The sequence below is a fragment of the Panthera uncia genome, chromosome D2, assembly GCF_023721935.1.
Source record: "Panthera uncia isolate 11264 chromosome D2, Puncia_PCG_1.0, whole genome shotgun sequence".
Taxonomy (NCBI): Eukaryota; Metazoa; Chordata; class Mammalia; order Carnivora; family Felidae; genus Panthera; species Panthera uncia.
Window position 1 is genome coordinate 28,063,716 of NC_064818.1, and position 22,176 is coordinate 28,085,891.

General features: G+C 38.9%; 1 protein-coding gene across 1 annotated transcript in view; it reads left to right on the plus strand.

The window, feature by feature from the left end:
* MYPN (myopalladin) overlaps nucleotides 1-22,176 on the plus strand; it is an 88,386-nt gene that overhangs the window by 61,600 nt on the left and 4,610 nt on the right. Inside the window, exons 13-18 of the mRNA XM_049645127.1 lie at nucleotides 9,603-9,824; nucleotides 11,015-11,164; nucleotides 12,072-12,154; nucleotides 13,596-13,722; nucleotides 14,974-15,181; nucleotides 17,203-17,368. Of these exons, the coding sequence (XP_049501084.1) occupies nucleotides 9,603-9,824; nucleotides 11,015-11,164; nucleotides 12,072-12,154; nucleotides 13,596-13,722; nucleotides 14,974-15,181; nucleotides 17,203-17,368 (956 nt within the window). The remainder of the gene's footprint in view (nucleotides 1-9,602; nucleotides 9,825-11,014; nucleotides 11,165-12,071; nucleotides 12,155-13,595; nucleotides 13,723-14,973; nucleotides 15,182-17,202; nucleotides 17,369-22,176) is intronic.

The window sequence follows — 22,176 nt, forward strand, 5'->3', positions numbered from 1 at the left end:
AAATAGACATTAGTCAATATCCTGTAGTTCAACCCATACAACTCCTTGCTTACTAGTAAGTGCTCACACTGGAGGAGCAAAAGGAAAGCCATAGGTGAGCATCAGATAAAAGAACAATAGACTATTTTGTTACCTGAGCCATTTATTTTTACATTTTATATCATGGTTAATTTTTAAATGTAGGTTTATATTTTAATAACCTAATTCTTGGTTTATTTCCCAAGGTGGGAACTAATCAAATCTATTTTGAAATATAACATAAGATTTCAGTCAAAACTATATGCCAAATATTGTGGAATTTGTGGCATAAGTGATCCCTGGAAACAAGGCTCCAGATTTCCCTGACCATATGCTGTTTTCTTTAGTGTTTCTGTCTGTTACCTCTAGTGGAGCCATGGATATACAGTATTTTACAATTGTGCTATATGTTGGGCAATTTTTACTAAGTAGATTCTCTTGAAAATGTACTGCTTAAAATCCTTTTAAAATTGACTTTAAACTATTGAATTGAAGACGAATATTTAAGTTTGTTATAATTGAGTATGCTTCTCACATATTATTCCACCGAACTACATATGTTTCTGGGAGGCAACTATTCTTCTCTTCCATCTTCTAGATGGAGAAACGGAGGCACAGTTGTCAAATTGTCAGTGGCAGAACTAGAACTAGAGCCCTAGTCTCCAGGACACGTCACATTTTCCCTGAAACTCTGCAACCTTTTTCAGTTTTATGACAATTACCTTTAAGTCTCATAAATGTTGCTCTGACACAGATTTGCTTTCCTATAATACTGTCATCACATTTGGGTTGTTAATCCTTCAAAGTGTCACTGAAATCAGAGCTGTGTTCAGCCTATGTCTTTTACAACTCAGAGAGGGAGCAATTAGAACCCTGTAAAAATGATAACAGGCCAGCACACAATCTTTTTGATTTTACTTTTTTAGTTACTCTGTAGGTAGATCCATGCTAATCCACCACCCAACTCATGGCAAAGTAGGTTTTTCTCCTAATTACCTGAAATGTAAGTAACGTGTAAATACAAACTTCTACGAGTTGAGTGTCATAAACCCAACAGAACTCATTATTAAACTTCCATCATGAAATAACCTCAGGGCTAATAGCAGAAACGGTTTCAAAAAGCATCTTACTACTGAATATCTGTGACATGCATCAGTGTTCTTCTGAGAATCATTACTCTGAGAATTGCTTTGGTGGTTTAGTTACAGAATTGGTCCTAGACTGAGTTCTATGCCATGGATAAGAAAACCAAGCTGCATAAATGCAATTCAGGAAACTAAGGTTCTAAGATGGAAAGCTTGCATTAGGTTGGTAGATTTTGATTCACAGCAAGTTTTGGGGAATAAAATGACGACCACTTTATAATACTGTCATTGTTGCGATGGTGAAGATGTGAATATTGTCTGCAATGTACCGTGGCCTGCTGGCTAGGGTTAAGAAAATATGCTTAGGAAGGTGGAAACCAATCATAAAGAAACACTTGCATATTGATAGCCATCTATATCCACAGTCTGGGGACCCGTAATCAAAATGATCAGTTTTTCTCCTTCCCATATTAGCCTACATATGTGAGGGGGGGAAGCAAATGATTTCTTCTGAAGCATATGCGTTTGTTTTATTTTGCTTTGAAAACTTTTAGGTCCAGAAATCTGGACTCTCAGGCCCTACTTTATTCCTAGCAAATGAAGAATAGCAAGTATTTGTGTGGTCTAGAATTATCACGTTAGGCTGAGCATGAAAATAAATCTTAAGTCCTATACAATGTATACTGACTACAATTTCTTCCCCAGAACACGAACTTCTAAATTAATGTTTTAGAAAATGGGTTTTATTTGACATATCCATGACTTTGTATTTTTCTTTGTAATATTTCAGTATTTACCTTCTTACTCATTTTATATAACACTTGTAAATACCAATTAACATTTGCTGGTTGATTCCTAGAACATTGCATGATACAAAGGTGTCATCCTTTCCGATGTTCATATTTATTAAAATATTTAGCTTTCTAAACTGACAGTGAATTTTCTTTGAGTTGAGGGTAATCCAAGAAAGGTGCCCAAGTACTAGATTTTAGGCTGCATCATTCCTTACTTTGAAGAGTGTCATTCACCACCAGTGGATCTTCAGTGGACATCAATAAAGCTTAAACGGTTTAGGTTAGCAAGGTGAATCTGAGAGGTCAAAGGAACCCAGGATCACAAAATGTAATAATGAAAGTTTCATGACCTTAATTCACACATGACTTAACATGATTTTATGCACCCAGTAAATATTTGGTGATTGTTAATTTCTAAACACACACTCGTGCACGCGTGCGCACACACACGCACACAAACACTCTCTCTCTCTCTCTCTCTCTCTCTCTCTCTCTTTCTCTCAATGTCTTATTTCAACTTTCCTCCTTGACCTCATTCTGTGGAAACCTTCCCATCTCTTTTTTCTGCTCCTTTCTCTTTAAAACTGTCTGTGGTTGCCAGATCCTGCAATGTATGACAAAAGAAAAAATAAGTTCCTAATTCTTGCTATGCTTTTTGTTCATCTAATCTCCTTCTTCTCTAAGCTGCTTAGTCATTTCTTCTATTTAAACCATACCTCTTTCATCTCTTTCTATGAATTCTTTATGAAAATCCCTATTTTGTGACTCTTGCTATCCATTCCTTTTCTAATAAGAATTCCACACAGCCATTGACCTCAGGTTGCTTACCTTGAGCATAATAGGACCCTAGGCTAGTGAAGTGTCCGTGGTCATCTGCCAAGGACCCATCCAGGATGCACCAGTCACAGTCTCCCTGGGAGCTGGGGTTCGTAGATGTCTTAATCATTGCTGCATCCCTGTTATGTCTGGCACAGACATAGTTATAGGATTTACATTAGTTTCAGATAAGATAATGAAACTTTTGACCATATAGAAAATTTTGGATTTGTTGCCTATCCATGGAAAGTAATTCACTTGACTGTATAGATTCTGATTATGCCTAATTGTGGATACTGCCCTATGATAATAATCCATGTCAATCAATGGATTAAAAAGATGAAACAGTGGTGCCTGGGTGGTTCAGTCAGTTGGGCATCTGACTTCAGCACAGGTCATGATCTCACAGTTTGCGGGTTCGAGCCCCTCGTCGGGCTCTGTGCTGACAGCTCAGAGCCCGGAGCCTGCTTCAGATTCTGTGTCTCCCTCTCTCTCTGCCCCTCCCCTGCTCATTCTCTGTCTCTCTCTCTCTCTCTCTCTCTCTCTCTCTCTCCCTCAAAAATAAACATTAAAAACTTTAGTAAAAAAGATGAAAACACACTGAAATTAAACTCTGGTGTTAACTGAATGTTAGCTTCACACAAAAAAAAATTCTCTCCTTTAAGCACAGACATAACTTACAAGCAGCTAATGCAGAAACTGCTGCTTTTACTCACAAAGAGAAAACTCAAGAGAAAATGGAGAAGGCAACATAAATGCAGCCCTGGAAATTCGAAGCCTGCATCTACCAGCAGTACAGTCTTTGTGCAGACAGTGCAGGAAGTACCTAAATGTAACTAAAACATATTGCTTTTGTTTGCAAATATCTTTTTTTTTTAATGTTTATTTATTTTTGAGAGAGAGAGAGAGAGAGAGCATGAGCAGGGGAGGGTCAGAGAAAGAGGGAGACACAGAATGGGAAGCAGTCTCCAGGCTCCGAGCTGTCAGCACAGAGCCCGACGCGGGGCTCAAATTCACGAGCTGTGAGATCACGACCTGAGCTGAAGTCGGACGCTCAACCGACTGAGCCACTCAGGCGCCCCTGTTTACAAATTTCTTTACAAAATCTGAGTCCCGTCAGTCATAACGTGGAATGACAACCTTGATTTATGTGTGATAGGGGTAGTTGGGATACCAATTCTTGGTTGCAAAGCACTACAAACAGACGTCAATTTCTGCTTTGGGGGTGGTATTCTTTGATACCATTTCAGATGTAAAGATTCAGTGCTTTAGCAACAAGCCACTTACCCCTGCCACACAGCTGCATGGTTTCCTTATTCCTGTTTCTGATTTCCCAAATATTTCATGAAATCTTTCATGGAAACCCCTGACCTACAGTATTCTTAGTTTGTTGCTCATTGTTAATTTATACATTTTATACCTGGTACATTAAGCAAATATGTCTAAAAAGAATTTTTTTTTTCTCCCAGTATCCCTTTACATTTATTCAATGGGACGGACTATTTCTTCTGCTCCTGGCAATCTCAAATATAAGGCAATCTCAAAAACAGTTTTGACTACATTTAGTTCCTATAAGCTTCTATGGTTACTTTGTTGCAAAATACAATCTTGATCTAGTAGTACAATATTCCCAGCCTATAGTAACTACTCCAATCCTTATTCAAAAATTAGAACCCACGCACAAACACCCCCATCCATACCCCACACCCAGGGACTATTACAAATGGTGAATCCAAAGACAGAAAGGGAAGTGTGGCCAACTTCTTCTCTTTTTTGCTCTCTCTTCCCCCACTTTACCAACTGCTGTCCCTGACTCCTTTACCCAGCCATGGAGAGACAAAAGTTGACCCCACAGTGGCTTTGTCTTGTATGTGGCCCACGCGTGCGTGACGGGAACCATCACAGGTCCTCCGCCCTGACACAATGCAGGAGTGAAGGTTACTCAGCCTTCAGCTTGCCTACTGACAAAAAGCTGCCTCACTCCTCACTCTGGCGCTTTTAGGCAGGAGTCAGATACTAACCCACTGTAAAAAACAACAACAACAACAACAACAACAACAACAACAAAGCAAGCTCTCCAAATGGGTCCATTTAGCCTCCCTCGCTGAGCTTGAAATGAAGGCAGGAACCCTTGGGCTGGAGGTGGGGGTAGGAGATGCAGAGACAGCCCTCTCCAAAGACCTCTCCCTGGATCTTCTCCCTCCTCACTCCTTTGTATCTCCATGGTGGTGAAGAGTTTCAGTCATCTAACCTGTCTGTAAGCACCTGCTTTGAAATTTCTGGAGAATAGTTTGTCTGCCAATCCACTTGTTTTCTGACATCTAGCCCATCTTAGTGTCTCAATAAAAACTTCCAGTTAAGATCTGGTTGCGACAGTATCCTCAGTACCTAATTATGAGTAGTATTTTTTAAGTAACTCATTGAGTGTTGTTTTCATGACCTCCCAATTAGCAGTGTTGACGAAATAATAAATACATAACCAATGTGAATACATTTATAGTAAAACAAAATATGCATATTTTAGTCATATTGCCTCTGTAGTTCCTTGGATCAAATCCATTCAAACACTTGTAAATTCCACAAAATCAGGCCCCAACTTGGTAAAATCAAGTTTGGAATACATAGAGACAATGTGTTATTTATATTCTCAGTCAGACACTTAGGCCTCATATATACCATCCATTGTGTTCCTGAATGTTAGGTATAATCATAACTTACCACCATGTACAATAACACTTCTTTGGGAAAATTACTTCATACTTTCAAAATAGAATTTCAAGAATTCATCTCTCCCCATAGTAAATAACTCTGACAGTATATTTAGCCAGGAAGTTACCAGCCCTTACAGCTCAGGCAGTAGAGGCTTCAGAGAAGGTTCTTTAGCTTAGAGCAAGGACTTCATTAAAACAATGGCTAGGGGCACCTGGGTGGCTCAGTTGGTTAAGTGTCCAACTCTTGATCGTAGCTCAGGTCTTGATCTCAGGGTGGTGAGTTCACACCCTGTGTTGGACTCCACGCTGGGCATAGGGAAAGAAAAAAAGAAAGAAAGAAAAAGTAGCTAGAGGTGATATGGAATGGACTGGGAATTTGGGGACTTAAGTGAAATAAGATGAGAAGCCTTAGAAGGTTAAGACCTTCTTTAATAAAAGAACATGAAGTCTTGCCACCTTCACAAAAACTCTAGGGTTTTCTGAACCCTAGCATCTGTGTGTGTATGAGGTTTGAGATCTGTTTAAATGTAATTTTTAAAATAATAAAGTTCAGGACACCTGGTTGGGTCAGTCAGTTAAGTGTCTGACTCGATTTTGGCTCTGTTCATGATCTCTCGGTTCTTGAGATCAAGCCCAGTGTCAGGCTCTGCATTGACAGTGCAGAGCCAACTTGGGATTCTCTCTCCATCTCTTTCTACCCCTCCCCATTCATGCACACATTCACACTCACTATCTTTTTCAAAATAAGTAAATAAAACATTTTAAAAAAAAATTTTTTTTAACGTTTATTTATTTTTGAGACAGAGAGAGACAGAGCATGAACAGGGGAGGAGCAGAGAGAGAGGGAGACACAGAATCTGAAACAGGCTCCAGGCTCTGAGCTGTTAGCACAGAGCCCGATGCGGGGCTCGAACTCATGGACCGTGAGATCGTGACCTGAGCCGGAGTCAGACGTTTAACCGACCAAGCCACCCAGGCGCCCCGTAAATAAAACTTTTTTTTAAAAAATAAATAAAATAATAAAAAGCTTCTGTTTAACACCTCACTTTACCTCATATAGTAATCGAATAAAATGAGTCATTGGTTTTAGTCCTAAATATCCTAGAAAATAAACAGATTTACTAAAAAGAAAAATAACATATATTTGGAAGCATAAATGCAATTCAACGAAGAAGAAATACGTATTCTTCATGTGATTTTTAAATTGGCAAGACTAAGAAATATTTCAAATTTGGGGGATCACTTAATATATTTATGGAAAATATAGTCATTGTGAAGTATTAGGTTGAATCATATAAAATTCTACATGTTGACCTACAAAAATGTCAGTTTCATATAGTTCAACCTAATAGATAGTTGGAAGCTTTAATTACTAACTTTCTAAAAGCTCCTATAATGTAGAAAATAGTCTAATGCTGTTAAACCAGGTTTCTTAATACTTTTAAACTAGGGTTCAAGTAAATAGAAGTGAGCAATTTTTTACTTTAACTGGTTTGAACTATCTGATTGAAAATTAATAAGCTTAACTGGAGATTAATCATTTTCTCTATCTTGAAAGAGCTGTGGATTTGTTTTGCTTACTCAGGGTGAGATGTGGCTGAGAGAGGATTTAAAATTTGTTTCAAGAAATTGAAACCAAGAAACATTTGATTCTGTGTTTTTCCTAAGTTCCAATTCTACACAAATTCAGGTGATAATATGTATAAGACAATAATAAAAGAACATGAGTAATGTGATTTAATAGCTTAAGAATACACCTTATGGGTCCTGAACTCAATTACTCTAACACTAAGGACAGATGTACATCAGCCATGTGCTTCCATATTCTATTTCAGGAGCATCCTACTGCCATCTCCAAGGAGCTCACCTAAATTACAAAATTATGGTTAATTAGAGTCATGAGCTTAACAAAAGGTCTCACTTTCAACACAAGCCCTGGCTCTGGATTCCTCAAAGATGCATAAATGGAACAAGCGATTGCCCTCCTCCCATGTCATTCACGTATTCACTCATTCTTCATATACTATCATTGAGCACATGCCATGAGGCAGACCACTATTCCAGGTGCTGCTGATACAGTGAGAAGCAAGATAAACAAGATCTCTGCTCTTGTGGGGCTAACATTCTAATCCTTAGAGATATTTAATCACTCAATCAACAAACAAACAAGAAATATACTAGATAGCAACCAGTACTGTGTAGAGAATTAGAATGGGGAGTTAATTTAGATGAAGTGGACTGGGAAGGCTGCTTTAGGGAAGTGACATTTAAGCTTCATCGAATAAGGCAGAGAGAGGGAGTGACAGGAATTCAGGACAAGTCCTAGATTTAGGATTTAACTTGGTACACTCAAAATATAGTCTGAGGACCCATGACAGTCTGCAAGCTATCACCTCTCCACCTTAACATAAGAACAGGAACTGAGTGTAACCATCAAGAAATTTTTATAGTGGGCGCCTGGGCGGCTCGGTTGAGCACCCAACTCTTGATTTTGGCTCAAGTCATGATCTCATAGTTCGTGAGTTTGAGCCCTGCATTGGGAAGGAGTCAGCGCTGACACTGTCAGTGCAGAACCTGCTTGGGATTCTCTCTCTCTCTGTCTCTCTCTCTCTGTCCCTCACCCACTCATGCTCTCTTTCTCAAAATAAATAAATAAACTTTTAAAAAATTTGTAGGGGCGCCTGGGTGTCTCAGTCGGTTGGGCGTCCGACTTCCATTCAGGTCATGATCTTATGGTCCGTGGGTTCGAGCCCCTCGTCGGGCTCTGTGCTGAGAGCTCAGAGCCTAGAGCCTGCTTTGGATTCTGCGTCTCCCTCTCTCTCTGCCCCTCCCCCGCTCAAGCTCTGTCTCTGTCTCTCTCAAAAGTAAATAAACATTAAAAAAATTTTTTTTTAATTTAAAGGAAATTTTTATAGCAATTTGGAAGAGAAATTTTATACCTATTGAATATAATAATTTTGTACACGTCTTAAATTTCATTTTGCTAGTAATTCATTTTTATTTTACTTTATAAAACTACACATCGGAAATTTTTAAAAACCTGACTTTCACCAAAGACAGTGTGAGAAACACTGTTTAACTACTTAACTAAATAGATTAACAGTGGCACCATTTCCTGAGATGGGGAAGAGTAGGGTAGGTGCATCTCTGGGAGACAGAAATCAAGTGTCTGGATCATGCTCAGTTTGAGATGCCCATTGGGCACCCAAGCCATGATATAGAATCAATCACTGGGTGTATGACTCTCATGATGTAGAGCAGATCATCGGGTATATGAGTTCTGGGGAAAGACCAGACTTAAAGATATGGATTTGAAGTCATCAGCATACAGAAGGTATCTGAAGCTGTGAGATAAGATGAAACCACCTACCTAGGATTAGGAGCTAGCAAAAAGACTGATAAGGAGCAGCTAAAGAAAGAGAAGAGAAACCAATATGATGTTGTGAAAACAAACAGAAGAAAATGTTTCAAAAAGGAGAAAGTAGCCATCTTTGTCTAATGCTGCTGAGAGATCAGGTAAGGTAAGAACAGATAAGTGACAACTGGATTTTGCAAATTTGGAGACCCTGACAATAGTAATCTCAGTGGAACAATGAGAACATAAACCTAATTGGAGTACATTAGCAAAAGAGTGGGTGACAAGGAAATGATCCCGTAACAATAGAAAATTATTTCAAGTAGTTTTGTTGTGGTGGGAGTAGAGAGATGCAATGAAGATGGATATGGTGTCAAGGGAGATTTATTCAAGACAGGTTTCAGGAAGTATGCAGATGGGAATGTCCAGTAGAGATAGGAAGTTGGTGATGCAGGCGTACATCAGAATGCAATTCAGAATAGTTTTGCCATATTATCAAATAGGAAGTTCTACATATTGAAATAGACATTAATAGTAGTAATGGAAATTACATTCCATCTTCATTTCTCTACAGGATGCTACTGGGGCTCCATACTCAAGGTGAGGAATCAGGATTCACTCAGGCAGTTTGGGATTATAGTAGAGACATTGGCATCTCCTTTAGTGCTCCATGGTGAGGAACCGGAAATGGAACATGCCCGGTTTATTGGGTTTCCATGATATAAATCTGAATCTTAAAAAGTTCCATCCGTAAATTATACTGATAAATACCTTCTTTCTCACCCATAGAACTTAAATTTAAACATATTTGCCATTTTGACAGGAGTACAAAATTTCAAGCTTTGAGCAGAGGCTGATGAATGAAATAGAGTTTCGCTTGGAACGTACCCCTGTTGATGAATCAGATGATGAAATCCAACATGATGAGATCCCCACGGGCAAGTGTATAGCTCCCATCTTTGACAAAAGACTCAAGCATTTCCGTGTTACAGAAGGCTCTCCAGTGACATTCACCTGCAAAATTGTTGGGATACCTGTTCCAAAGGTAGGGGAAGATGATCAGCCAGTTGGCCAACAAACAGCACACAACTGTAGACAGTGCCTTTGAGAAAATCCTATCAGATTCTAGGGATGTATCTACAGACGGAATAAAAATCAATATCAGAAAATTAACAAGGCCCAGATAATTTAACTAAAAAGAGATAGTCATGGATAAGATCGTTAAATAATTAGGCCAAAAATAAATCTGATTTATAAGTAAGTTAGAATTTTAATAAAAGTTTAAAATAAACTTCTTAGTCATAATCCTCCATTTTGGGTTATTGATTCCCTCAACCACCAAACTCACCAAATTGATGTTTTTCTTTTTTTTCTTTCTTTCTTTTTTTTTTTTTTTTAGCATTTATCTAATACCCACAAAGTGCCTGTTGTTGCACAAAGTGAACTATATTTGTATCATTACTATTAGGTGGGTAAATGCTGAAAATGTCATATCGTTATCACTGGCTGCTGAAAAATCTTATGAGTCACCAGATTTTTTTGGCAATCATCTGAAAGAAGGATTTACACCCGGTGTGGCTGTGGTAGGGGATCTCTCCACTCTACTTTCACAAACATTAGCATGCTGTTATCATGTATGGTTAGGTAACCAGGAAATGTAGAGGAGAACAGCTGCAATCAGTACTTTAACCCTCCTGTCTTTGAGAGATCTCCTTGATACATGCAGAACCCAACATGAAAAAGATACTTATTTAAATTTTAGCCAGATGAGAAATTTCACAAGTGAATCCTGGCCTCATTCCACTTGGTATGATAAACCATACTAACCTTTCAAGTAAGGTAAGCTACTGTAGACCCTGAGATCTGAAACTGCAGACTTGAGCTTGTAAATAGGACAATGGGGAAAAATTCAGCCTCCTGGTTTTCATTCTTTTGCCCCTGGAGACATGTCTGGTCCTTGGGGTGGCTTTTTAAGCAATTATGAAATACGATAAAAAGAGCCAAAAGCTTGATCTCAATCCTAAGTTATACAGAATTTTGACCTAAGCGCTGTATATGTACAAATTCAGCAGTATATTATACAGTCATTTGAATATATTTTATAATTTTTTTCTAAGTGCTTTATAAGAGATGGGTCACTTGTAGAGATGGCAATCTGACCTTGCCTCACCCTACTTCCTACTTTAAAAGATGTACAGAACAGTGTAGATTCTCCTTGATTATCTTTCATTGCAGGTTTACTGGTTCAAAGATGGGAAGCAGATTTCAAAGAGAAATGAGCACTGCAAAATGAGGCGAGAAGGAGATGGCACCTGCTCTCTGCACATTGACTCCACCACCAGTGACGACGATGGCAACTACACTATCATGGCTGCCAACCCCCAGGTGCAGAAGCAGGGTCCTGCGCTGTGCCGCACTCTGAGGGAGGAGCAGTTGATGTCATTGAGAAGTGCGAGTTACTAAGCATTGCTGAGGAAAATGAATAGAAGCATTGTGATTGTGTGTAACTAGAGCACAGTATCACAGCTTAAAATGACCATTGATGGGTCATTCAACCCTTCAGACTTTGTCAAAGGACATTAGTAGTATCTGTTCGCTGTGTCCCAGATGTATCAGGCTAAATCTTGTGCTTATCAACTCATTGATTCTCTTGAAAAGTCTCTAAATCATTCTATCAAAAGATTTGTTTTGTTCTTTAGAGAACAAGCAAATTACTCCAAAAAGGCTTGTAAATATTCCTCAAATCCATAATGTCTTTTTTTTTTTTTTTGGTAAAAGTTGGAAAGCCATAATCTTTCACTTTCCTTTTCTGAATGAGATCAAGGATCAAGACTTAAAATTCCCTTAAGAGATATGGCAGAATAAATATCTTCAACTACTATTAGAACAGAAAATATACAACTATAATTTCTACTCTCACCCACTCTTCTTATTAAAATGTTAGTTTTGAGGATAATCTCTATTGAGAAAAGTATAATATACTTGTCCAGGGTCTCTGCATGTTGCTGCAGATAATGTTAAGTGCACAAGAATTCAATTTTTTTTACATCTGTGCTCTGTTCATTTCCAAGCTCAAAATGAAAGTCATCACAATATTCTTAAAAATCCCCCCTGAAATATTAACAGTGATCTAACGAGTCATATTTTATTATTTTCATTCCCACCCCCAAGTTTTCTTTCTCCTAATAGTTTGCCAAAACGTTCATAATGTTCTGGCACAGAAAAATTTATATAAACTGAAAAAAATGTGGAAGTCTTCTTATTTTTAATCTTGTTCATTTTTGTTTCTCAGGGGAGAATCAGCTGTTCTGGCCACTTGATGGTACAAGGTTTGCCCATTCGTAGTCGACTAACATCTGGTGGTCAGTCTCACAGGTAAAGACAGTAAGAATCTCCCTTCTCTAGCCCTTCCCAAGCATCCACCCACCACAATGAGCATCTAAGTGTTGGATCCACAAATTGTTACCTAAAATGTAGCCCCTCGCCTGCAGCATCAGCACCCCTTGGGAACTTGTTGCAAATGTGGAATCACAAGCCCACCCTAGACCTACAGAGTCATAATGTACATTTTAATAAGATCCCGAAGTGATTTAGAAGCACATTATATTTGAGAAGCACTGGTCCGTGGCACACTTTTTTTTTTTAATTTTTTTTTTAATGTTTATTTATTTTTGAGACAGAGAGAGACAGAGCATGAATGGGGGAGGGGCAGAGAGAGAGGGAGACACAGAATCGGAAGCAGGCTCCAGGCTCTGAGCCGTCAGCCCAGAGCCTGATGCGGGGCTCGAACTCACGAACTGTGAGATCGTGACCTGAGCTGAAGTCGGACGCTCAACCGACTGAGCCACCCAGGCGCCCCTGTGGCACACTTTTAATGGCTCAAAATTTGTAACCATTAGTAGTAGCAGTACAGGTAATATGTAAAACCAGTCTTTGAATTAAATTGCCATATTTTCCTTAATAATATATAAACTGTTAATGATTATATGCATATAGATTGATTAGTCTTGTTGTTGTTGTCCCCAATATAACAGTTGCCTCTAACATAGCAACTGGCTTTCTTCCTCCATGATTTTACTAACCACTAAGAATTAAGAGCCTGGCTTCCCCTTGAGTCTTATGGTGCCACTAAGTCTTAGCAGAGCATTCCACAGTTGCTGACATGGATGAATTATATTTGACTTACCAAAGGAGCAAAAATAGTGACCCACGTTTCAGATACAGTATTTCATCACCACTGCAACTATACCTTCTTCTTCATTTTTTTTTTCTTCAAGAACAGCTGTTACTGTGAGTCCGTCTTAACCAGTTTAAGTTCATGATCATCTTTAATAGTCTGCCATAATTTATAGCCAGGTTAAATTTTATTACTTAGAGACACAGGGATTGCAGCTGCCTTGTTCTGGGTAATAAACAGGACTTGTTTTTTGGCTCTCATTTGAGATTCAGCTTGAATACTGATTTATTTGTTTATTTTGAAACTTTTGAACAACTGGTCAAAGCCAAGGCAAGAAGAGCTGAGCCACTTAACCCAGGATGACTTCAAAGAGAAAGAAGCTAAAGCCTGTTTATTTGATTACAGATCTCACAAGATAATCCTACGTGTATGAAATGCTTACCACTTTGTTTTTTACCTCAGCTCCACACTATTATTTGTTATTTATTATTTGTTTACGGTAGAGCGACCTCCTTCCCCACCCCACCCCCCCAAAAAAAAATCTGTTCTCTAGGCTCTATAGCCCAGCCTAAATGCCTGCTGTCATAAGTTTATAAATTGGTTTCTATGTTTAATGCCTGAACATGCTTGTTTTTATAGAGGAAGGTCCCGAGTACAAGAAAGAGACAAAGAGCCCCTACAGGAACGCTTTTTCCGGCCACATTTCCTGCAGGCTCCTGGGGATATGGTAGCTCACGAGGGGCGCCTGTGTCGACTGGACTGTAAGGTAGACTCTAATAGCCATCCTTGGTTCCAGATCTGTTCACATTTTGCATTTGTTCATTTGCACTTACTTTTGTTTGTATTTGTTTTGTGTTTATTTTTTGTTTTGGGTTGGTTTTTGTTTTGTTTTGGGAAAGGGGGACTGGGGAAGGGAGATAGATCACTTCTTTTCTCAAAAGGCTTTTACAGAGCATTTAATACCAGACAAAAGAATTTCATGAAATTTTTAAATCTTTACATCTTAATAAGATTTCATTGGGAAAAAATTACATTGGTATTGTATCAAGTTAACTCTGAATTTGTAAAAGACAACCAAAGAGGTGATTGATTGCTATAATTTAGACATTTTCCATGTGGTGCCCGGAAAGTCTTTATTACTATAAAGCCAAAACTGTGATTTTTGTATCCTTGAGGTGAATTGCTGTGATATATAGACTTTGAAAAAAATTATAGTCATGAAAAGATGGCTCCAAGGTGGTTTATGAAAATCAAAGCCGGTTTCTCATACTAATCAACAGCCACCACCTTTAACTATTCTACATTCTAATTCTTCAACCAGAAACTATATTCAGTCGAGCAACATGGAGATCTCTCAGTATGAAGAGAAACTTAAGTCACCTCTTTCACCCCAAAGATCAGAATGCTGTGGAAATTTTAGATGCAAATTAGTAAAGGCTTGAGGTTAAGCATTCATGGAATCCACTTCTCCAGGTGGTTCTTGCTCTGCCAATGTCTGCCTAAATAATATTCGGGATTGATTGTTACTTCTTCCATGCTAAACCCTAAAAGGTACCCATTCCAGCTCCCGTCCCCAGAGATTCTGACTTGATATAGTAAATGGGCATTAAGATTTTCAAATGCTCCCCACTTGATCATAATACACGGCAAGGTTTGAGAACTCTAGTTTAAGGTCTGCCCTTTTCTTGGCTGCCTCTTGCTTGTTAGTATGTAAGCAATATACCATCTGTGAAACTGACGTGGCAGGCCTATTTTACCTATTTATTTAATTTTTTATTTCTTATTTATTCTAATCTAGAATATAATCATGACCTGATTTGGGGTCAAAATACTATACAGTTTAAATTAATGCAGTCATCCATCCAGACCCCTCTTGTCCTGATGCCCCTGTAGAAAACACACCCATTTATTTTCTCACTATCTATTTGGTGCCAGACAAGGATAAAGAATTCAGCCACCAAATAAATCTGCCTGTCATCGGTCTGCCATTTGCCTCAGCTGTCCTGTTCTTTATTAGGTGAGTGGCTTACCGCCCCCAGAGCTGACGTGGCTGCTCAATGGCCAACCTGTGCTACCAGACGCCTCCCACAAGATGTTGGTCAGGGAGACTGGAGTCCACTCTCTGCTCATTGACCCACTCACTCAACGTGATGCGGGGACGTATACATGCATTGCTACCAACAAAACTGGACAGAATTCCTTTAGTCTGGAGCTCACTGTAGTAGGTAAGGTTTGCTGCTGGGGCCCCTAAACATAACTCCCTTCAAAGTTGCTGCCCAAATATGCACAGCCTCTGACAGAATTCCTTAGTCCTTTGCCCCACCAAACCTCATTTCAATTTCTCCTTCATGTAGTAAGGGCCATTATTTCCTACATTGCTTTCAAAGACATATCAGTAAGCTAAAACACATAATGTGGTACCTTGTGTGGGAGTCATTGTAATAGTTAATCAATCAATCAATTCATTAGTTAATTGACTATCACTAAATCTAAGTCACTTGCCCTATGTTCATCACTCCTGGAACACACCAGAATCTTGGCCCTACCCCAAGCTTCCATGTCTTTGCTTCAGTGATCCTTCTACCAGGAATGCCCTTCATTGCCTAGGAACCACCTCCTCATTGTCAAAGGCTTAATTCAAACATTACCACCAAGGCACATCCTCCTCTGTTTCCACAGCACTTGGAAAAGGAGGGGCTCAGGGCATCTGGGTGGCTCAGTCAGTCGGTTAAGTGTCCGACTGCAGCTCAGGTCATGATCTCACGGTTCATGGGTTCAAGCCTTGTGTTGGGCTCTGTGTTGTCAGCTCAGAGCCTAGAGTCTGCTTCATATTCTGTCTCTCTCTTTTCCTCTCTCTCTCTCTGCCCCTCCCCAGCTCGCATTTGCTCTCTCTCTCAAAATAAGCATTAAAAAGAAGTTGTTTTTTTTTTAAAGAAAAGGAGGGGCTCTTCAGAGCACTTATAGCCTTCTATGTAACTGTTTTGCCTTCCTGAAGAGACTGTAAGCTTCGAAAGTCAGACATTCTGACTTTTTTGGTGTATCTCGAGTGTCTGACTCAGTGTCTAGAACATGAACGGTGCTCACCAAATGTTGAGTTGATAACTAAGCAAATGAACCTTTACCTTATGAGATGATATGAACAAAATACTGTAATGCCTACAAATAATGACTAGTCATCATCACTTGGTTGATACCAGCCCTTAGGGCAGGAGTCTAGCCAAAACTAGACTTCAGAATACATGAATTCTAGTGCTGAGCTTTCTCCCATGTGTGGCCCCTACCAGAAACAAGGATGGCTTCGGCATGCTATCCTGTCTATAGGTTAGTGGCTGCTTGCCCCATATATCTTTTTCTTTTTCTCACTCTTAATTTTTTCCTCCCAACAAAGTAGGAAAAGCTCATTCTACAAGGACATATTAACTGTAAGCTTTCATTTTTCCCCCCACTATTTTGCAAATATTGACTCTGGAATCCTGAAATATGAGGTATCTTTGCCCAAAAAAGGCCTCCTTAGGAAGCATAATGTGTGTGTGTGTGTGTGTGTGTGTGTGTGTGTGTGTGTGTGTGTAAGTAGTGTACCTCTCGGGGTGCCTGGGTGGCTCAGTCGGTTAAGTGTACAACTTTGGCTCTGGTCATGATCTTGCAATTCATGGGTTTAAGCCCCACATCAGGCTTTCTGCTGTCAGCCCAGAGCCGACTTTGGATCCTCTGTCTTCCTCTCTCTCTGCCCCTCTCCCGCTTGCACTCTTTCTCTCTCTCTCAAAAACAATAAATAAACATTTTTCAAATATTTGTAAAATGTAGTGTACTTCTTTTCTGTAGCTATAAACTTCTTCAAAATAATAGTTGAGGGAAAATTAATATGCCTTCCACAAAATAAACTCCTCTAGAAAAGAGAAAGGATATATTTAGTATTTAAAGTCTGTTGTTTCTCAAAATTTACTGCTGAGAATAAAAGAAACTCTTTAAATTCCACACCCACTATTTGCATCCCCCATGTGCAGCACAGGCCCTTGAGTGTTGTCTCTCATACAAAGTGAAAGTTTCATTATTTCTTTTTAAATCATTTCTGGAGCTTTTATCAAGACAGCGATCTTCACTTAGAGAGGTAAAAAGTGTTCTGAAGAGAAGGTAAAGTCGGGGAGGGGGGTGCCTACTCTGCTAAATTCTTTAACTGTAATGAGTTTGAAGCATGAACCCCAAGGCACTTACTATTCAAACAAGAATGGCCCTTCTTCTCATTCAGCCAAAGAGGTGAAGAAAGCACCTGTGATCCTGGAGAAACTGCAGAACAGCGGCGTTCCCGAAGGCCACCCAGTGAGGCTGGAGTGCCGTGTGATAGGCATGCCGCCACCCGTGTTCTACTGGAAGAAGGACAACGAAACCATCCCTTTCACCAGAGAGAGGATCAGGTACAGCGTGCTTCCACATTCAAAGGGACTTCCAAACTTAGTGGGGCTTCCTGGGCACCCAAATAAGTCTGTTGTCTTTTGAATCTGTCTGTCACCCAATATGATGCATTTGAATTTCATCCACATCATTGTACGTATCAAGAATTTCTTTTTGTTCCTGAAGGACAGTCCATAATACAGATGTTCCACAGTTTCAAAACCTTAATTTTTTTCCAGATTAATTAGTGGGTTTTTAAAAATGTTAAATTCAGTATAGCTAACATACAGCGTTATATTAGTTTCAGGTGGACAATATAGTGACTCAACAATTCTATACATTACTCAATGCTTATCAAGATAAGTGTACTTTTTAATCCCTTTCCTTTATTCCCCCATCCTCCCACCAACCTCCCCTCTGAAACCATCAGTTTGTTCTCTATAGTTAAGAGTCTGTTTTTTGGTTTGTTTCTTTTTTCCCTTTGTTCCTTTGGGGTTTTTTTAATTATTTTTTAATGTTTATTTATTTTTGAGAGGGAGAGAGACAGAGTGCCAGCAAGGGAAGAGCAGAGAGAGAGGGAGACACAGAATCCAAAGCAGGCTCCAGGCTCTGTGCTGACAGCGCAGAACCCTATGCAGAGCTCAAACTCATGAACCTCAAGATCGTGACCTGAGCCAAAGTCGGACATTTAACCGACAGAGCCACCAGAGCACCTCTATTCCTTTGTTTTTTATTAAATTCCACGTATGAGCGAAATAATATGGTATTTGTCTTTCTCTGACTGACTTATTTCATTTAGCATTATACTCTCTAGATCCATCCATGTTATTGCAAATGGTAAGATTTCATTCTTTTTTATGGTTAAGTAATATTCCTGTGTGTGTGTGTGTGTGTGTGTGTGTGTGCGCGCGCGCGCACACACACATGCAAGCGCGTGTGTGTGTGTGTGTGTGTGTGTGTATACACACATATCACATCTTTATCCATTCATCTATCAATGGACACTTGGGTTGCTTCCATATTTTGGCTATTGTAAATAATGCTGCAATAAACATACAGTTCATACATCTTTTCAAATTAGTATTTTTGTTTCTTTGCATAAAAATCCAGTAGTGGAATTACTGAATCATATGGTGATTCTACTTTTAATTTTTTGAAGAGCCTCCATACAGAGGCTGCACCAGTTTGCATTCTCACCAACAGTGCACAAGGGTTCCTTTTTTCTCCACAACCTCATCAACACTTGTTGGTTCTTGTGTTGATTTTAGCCATTCTGACAGGTGTGAGGTGATATCTCATTGTGGTTTTGATTTGCATTTCCCTGATGATGAGTGATGTTGAGCATCTTTGATGTGTCTGTTGGCTATCTGCATTTCTTTGAGAAAATGTCTGTTCATGTATTCTGCCCATTTTTTAATTGGATTATTTGGGTTTTTTGGTGTTGAGTTGTATTAAGTTCTTTATATATTTTGTATACTAACCCTTTATCAGATAAGTCGTAGGCAAATATCTTCTCCCACTCAGTAGGTTGTCTTTTAGTTTTGCTGATTGTATACTTTGCTATGCAGAAGTTTTTATTTTGATGTAGTCACAATAGTTTATTTTTGCTTTTGTTTCCCTTCCCTCGAGAGACACACTTAGAAAAATGCTGTTATGACTGATGTCAGAGAAGTTACTGCCTATGCTCTTTCCTAGGATTTTTATGGTTTCAGTTCTCACATAGAGCCTTGACCCATTTTGAGTTTATTTTTGTGTATGGTGTAAGAAAGTAATCCAGTTTCACTCTTTTGCATGTAGCTGTCCAGTTTTCCCAACACCATCTGTTGAAGAGACTGTCTTTTTCCCTTGCATATTCTTGCCTCCTGTGTCAAAGATTAATTACCATATAATCATGGGTTTATTTCTGGGCTCTCTATTCTGTTCCATTGATCTATTGGTCTATTTTTGTGCCAGTATCATACTGTTTTGATTACTACAGGTTTGTAGTACAACTTTAAATCTGGGATTGTGATACCTTCAGTTTTGTTTTTCTTTTCAAGATTGCTTTGGCTATTTGGGGTCTTTTGTGGTTCCATATAAATTTTAGGATCAGTTGTTCTGGTTCTGTGAAAAATGCTATTGGTATTTTGATAAGGATTGCATCTAACTGTAGATTGCTTTGGGTAGTATGAGTATTTTAACAATATTTGTTCTTTCAATCCATGAGCATGGAATATTTTTTCATTTGTTTGTGTCGTCTTCAATTTCTTTCATCTATGTTTTATAGTTTTCAAAGTACAGGTCTCTCACCTCCTAGGTTAAGTTTATTCCTAGGGTTTCTTTTGTTTTTGTTTTTGTTTTGGTGCACCTATAAGTTGGATTGTTTTCTTAATTTCCCTCTCTGCTATTTAATTATTAGTATATATAAATGCAATGCAGGGGGTGCCTGGCTGACTCAGTTGGTGATCTTGGGGTTGTGAGTTTAAGCCCCACATTGGATGTAGAGCTTACTTTAAAAAGTGTTTTTAAAAAATGCAGTGGATCTCTGTATATTGATTTTGAATCCTGCAACCTTACTGACTTAATTTAACAGTTCCGGTAGTTTCTTAGTGGAGTCTTTAGGATTTTTTTTTTAATGTTTATTTATTTTTGAGAGAGAGAGAGAGAAACAGAGTGCAAGCAGGGGAGGGGCAGATAGAGAGGAAGACACAAAGAATACAAAGCAGGCTCCAGGCTCTGAGCTGTCAGCAGAGAGCCTATTGTGGGGCTCAAACCCATGAACCATGAGATCATGACCTGAGCCAAAGTCAGACACCAAACTGACTGAGCCACCCTGGCACCCCTAGAGTCTTTTATATATAGTATCATGTCACCTGCAAATAGTGAAGACTGTACTTCCTCACCAATTTGGATGCCTTTTATTCCTTTTTCTTATTTGATTGCTGTGGCCAGGACTTCCAGTTCTGTGTTGAATAAAAGTGGTGAGAGTGGACATCCTTGTCTTGCTACTAACCTTAGGGGAAAACCTCTCGGTTTTTCACCGATGAGTATGATGTTAGCGGTGGATTTTTCATGTAAGGCCTTCATTATGTTGAGGTATGTTCCCTCTAAACCTATTTATGAATGGATGTTGTACTTTGTAAAATGCATTTTCTGCATCTATTGAAATGATCATATGGTTTTTATCCATCTCTTGTTTATGTGATATATCACATTGATTGATTTGTGAATATTGAACCACCCTTGCAAGCCAGGAATAAATTCCACTTGATCGTGGAATCACGATCATAATATATATTGTTGAATTCAGTTTGCTATTATTTTGTTGAGGATTTTTGCATCTATGTTCATCAGAGATATTAGCCTGCAGTTCTTTTTTTTAATGTTTATTTATTTTTGAGAAACAGAGAGATACAGCATGAGCTGGGGAAGGGAAGAGAGAGGGAGACACAGAATCTGAAGCAGGCTCCAGGCTCCAAGCTGTCAGCACAGAGTCCGACGCAGGGCTTGAATTCACAAACCGTGAGATCGTGACCTGAGCTGAAGTCGGATGCCCAACCGACTCAGCCACCCAGGCGCCCCTAGTTCTCTTTTTTTGTAGTATTTTTATCTAATTTTGGTTCAGGGTAATGCTGACCTCAGCAAATGAAGTTGGGAGCCTACCTTCCTTCTTGCTAGATTTCATCTAACCAACCTTTTTTTTTTTGGAATAGTTTGAGAAGAGGTACTGACTCTTCTTCAAATGTTTGGTAGAATCCACCTGTGAAGCCATCTTATCCTCGACTTTTGTTTCTTGGGAGTTTTTTTGATTACTAATTCAATTTCATTGCTGGTGATTGGTCTGTACAAATTTTCTATGTCTTCCTGATTCAGTATTGGGAGGTTATATATTTCTAAGAATTTATTCATTTCTTTTAGATTGTCCAATTTGTTGGCATGCAATTTTTTATAATATTTCCTTATAATCCTTTGTATTCCTGTGGGCTTGGTTGTTATTTCTCCTCTTTAATTTCTGATTTTGTTAAAAACTTTAAGTTTTAAGTTTAAAAATGTACACAGAATAAATGAAGACCTTGCATTTTTTTGTCATGTGTCTTCAGTCATATTAGTACACAGAAAACCCCTTTGATAGTAAAATGCTAAAATAAGATAAAGCAAAACAAAACATTAAGGCAGTAACTCCTTCTCTATCCATCACTACATGGTTATTTTTAAAGTAACTAAGGGGGTGCCTGGGTGGCTCAGTAGGTTAAGCGTCCAACTCTTGATCTCAGCTCAGGTCTTGATCTCAGGGTTATGAGTTCAAGCCCCACGTTGGGCTCCATCCTGGGCATGAAGCCTACTTAGGAAGGAAGGAAGGAAGGAAGGAAGGAAGGAAGGAAGGAAGAAAGAGAGGGAGGAAAAGGAAAGAAACTAAGGATCCAGTTACCAAAAGTGGGTATCTTGCTACATTTCCTCTAACCAACCTTATCTGTGCCATTTTGGTTTTACTCCATGAGGGGCAAGCACACAAAGGCAGCTTGTGTACAAAAGTTTCTACTGAGAATTATTTTTTCACAATAAACTGAATTTGTCCCAGAGGATGTTGTAACTGTCAAGCTTTACAGAATTTTGGCATCTAAGAAGTCTACATAGGTCAAGATTTTTCTCTGGTAAAACTTTAGCAAGCACAGAAAATGTTCTTGATTTAACATTTCAGTCTATGTTAATGCAACCTAGCTAGCTCAATCAGTACAACATGTGACTCTTGATCTTGGGGTCGTGAGTTCAAGCCCACATTGGGCATAAAGTTTAAATAATTAATTAATTAATCAATTAATATAACTCATTAATATAACATGCTAAACCCAGC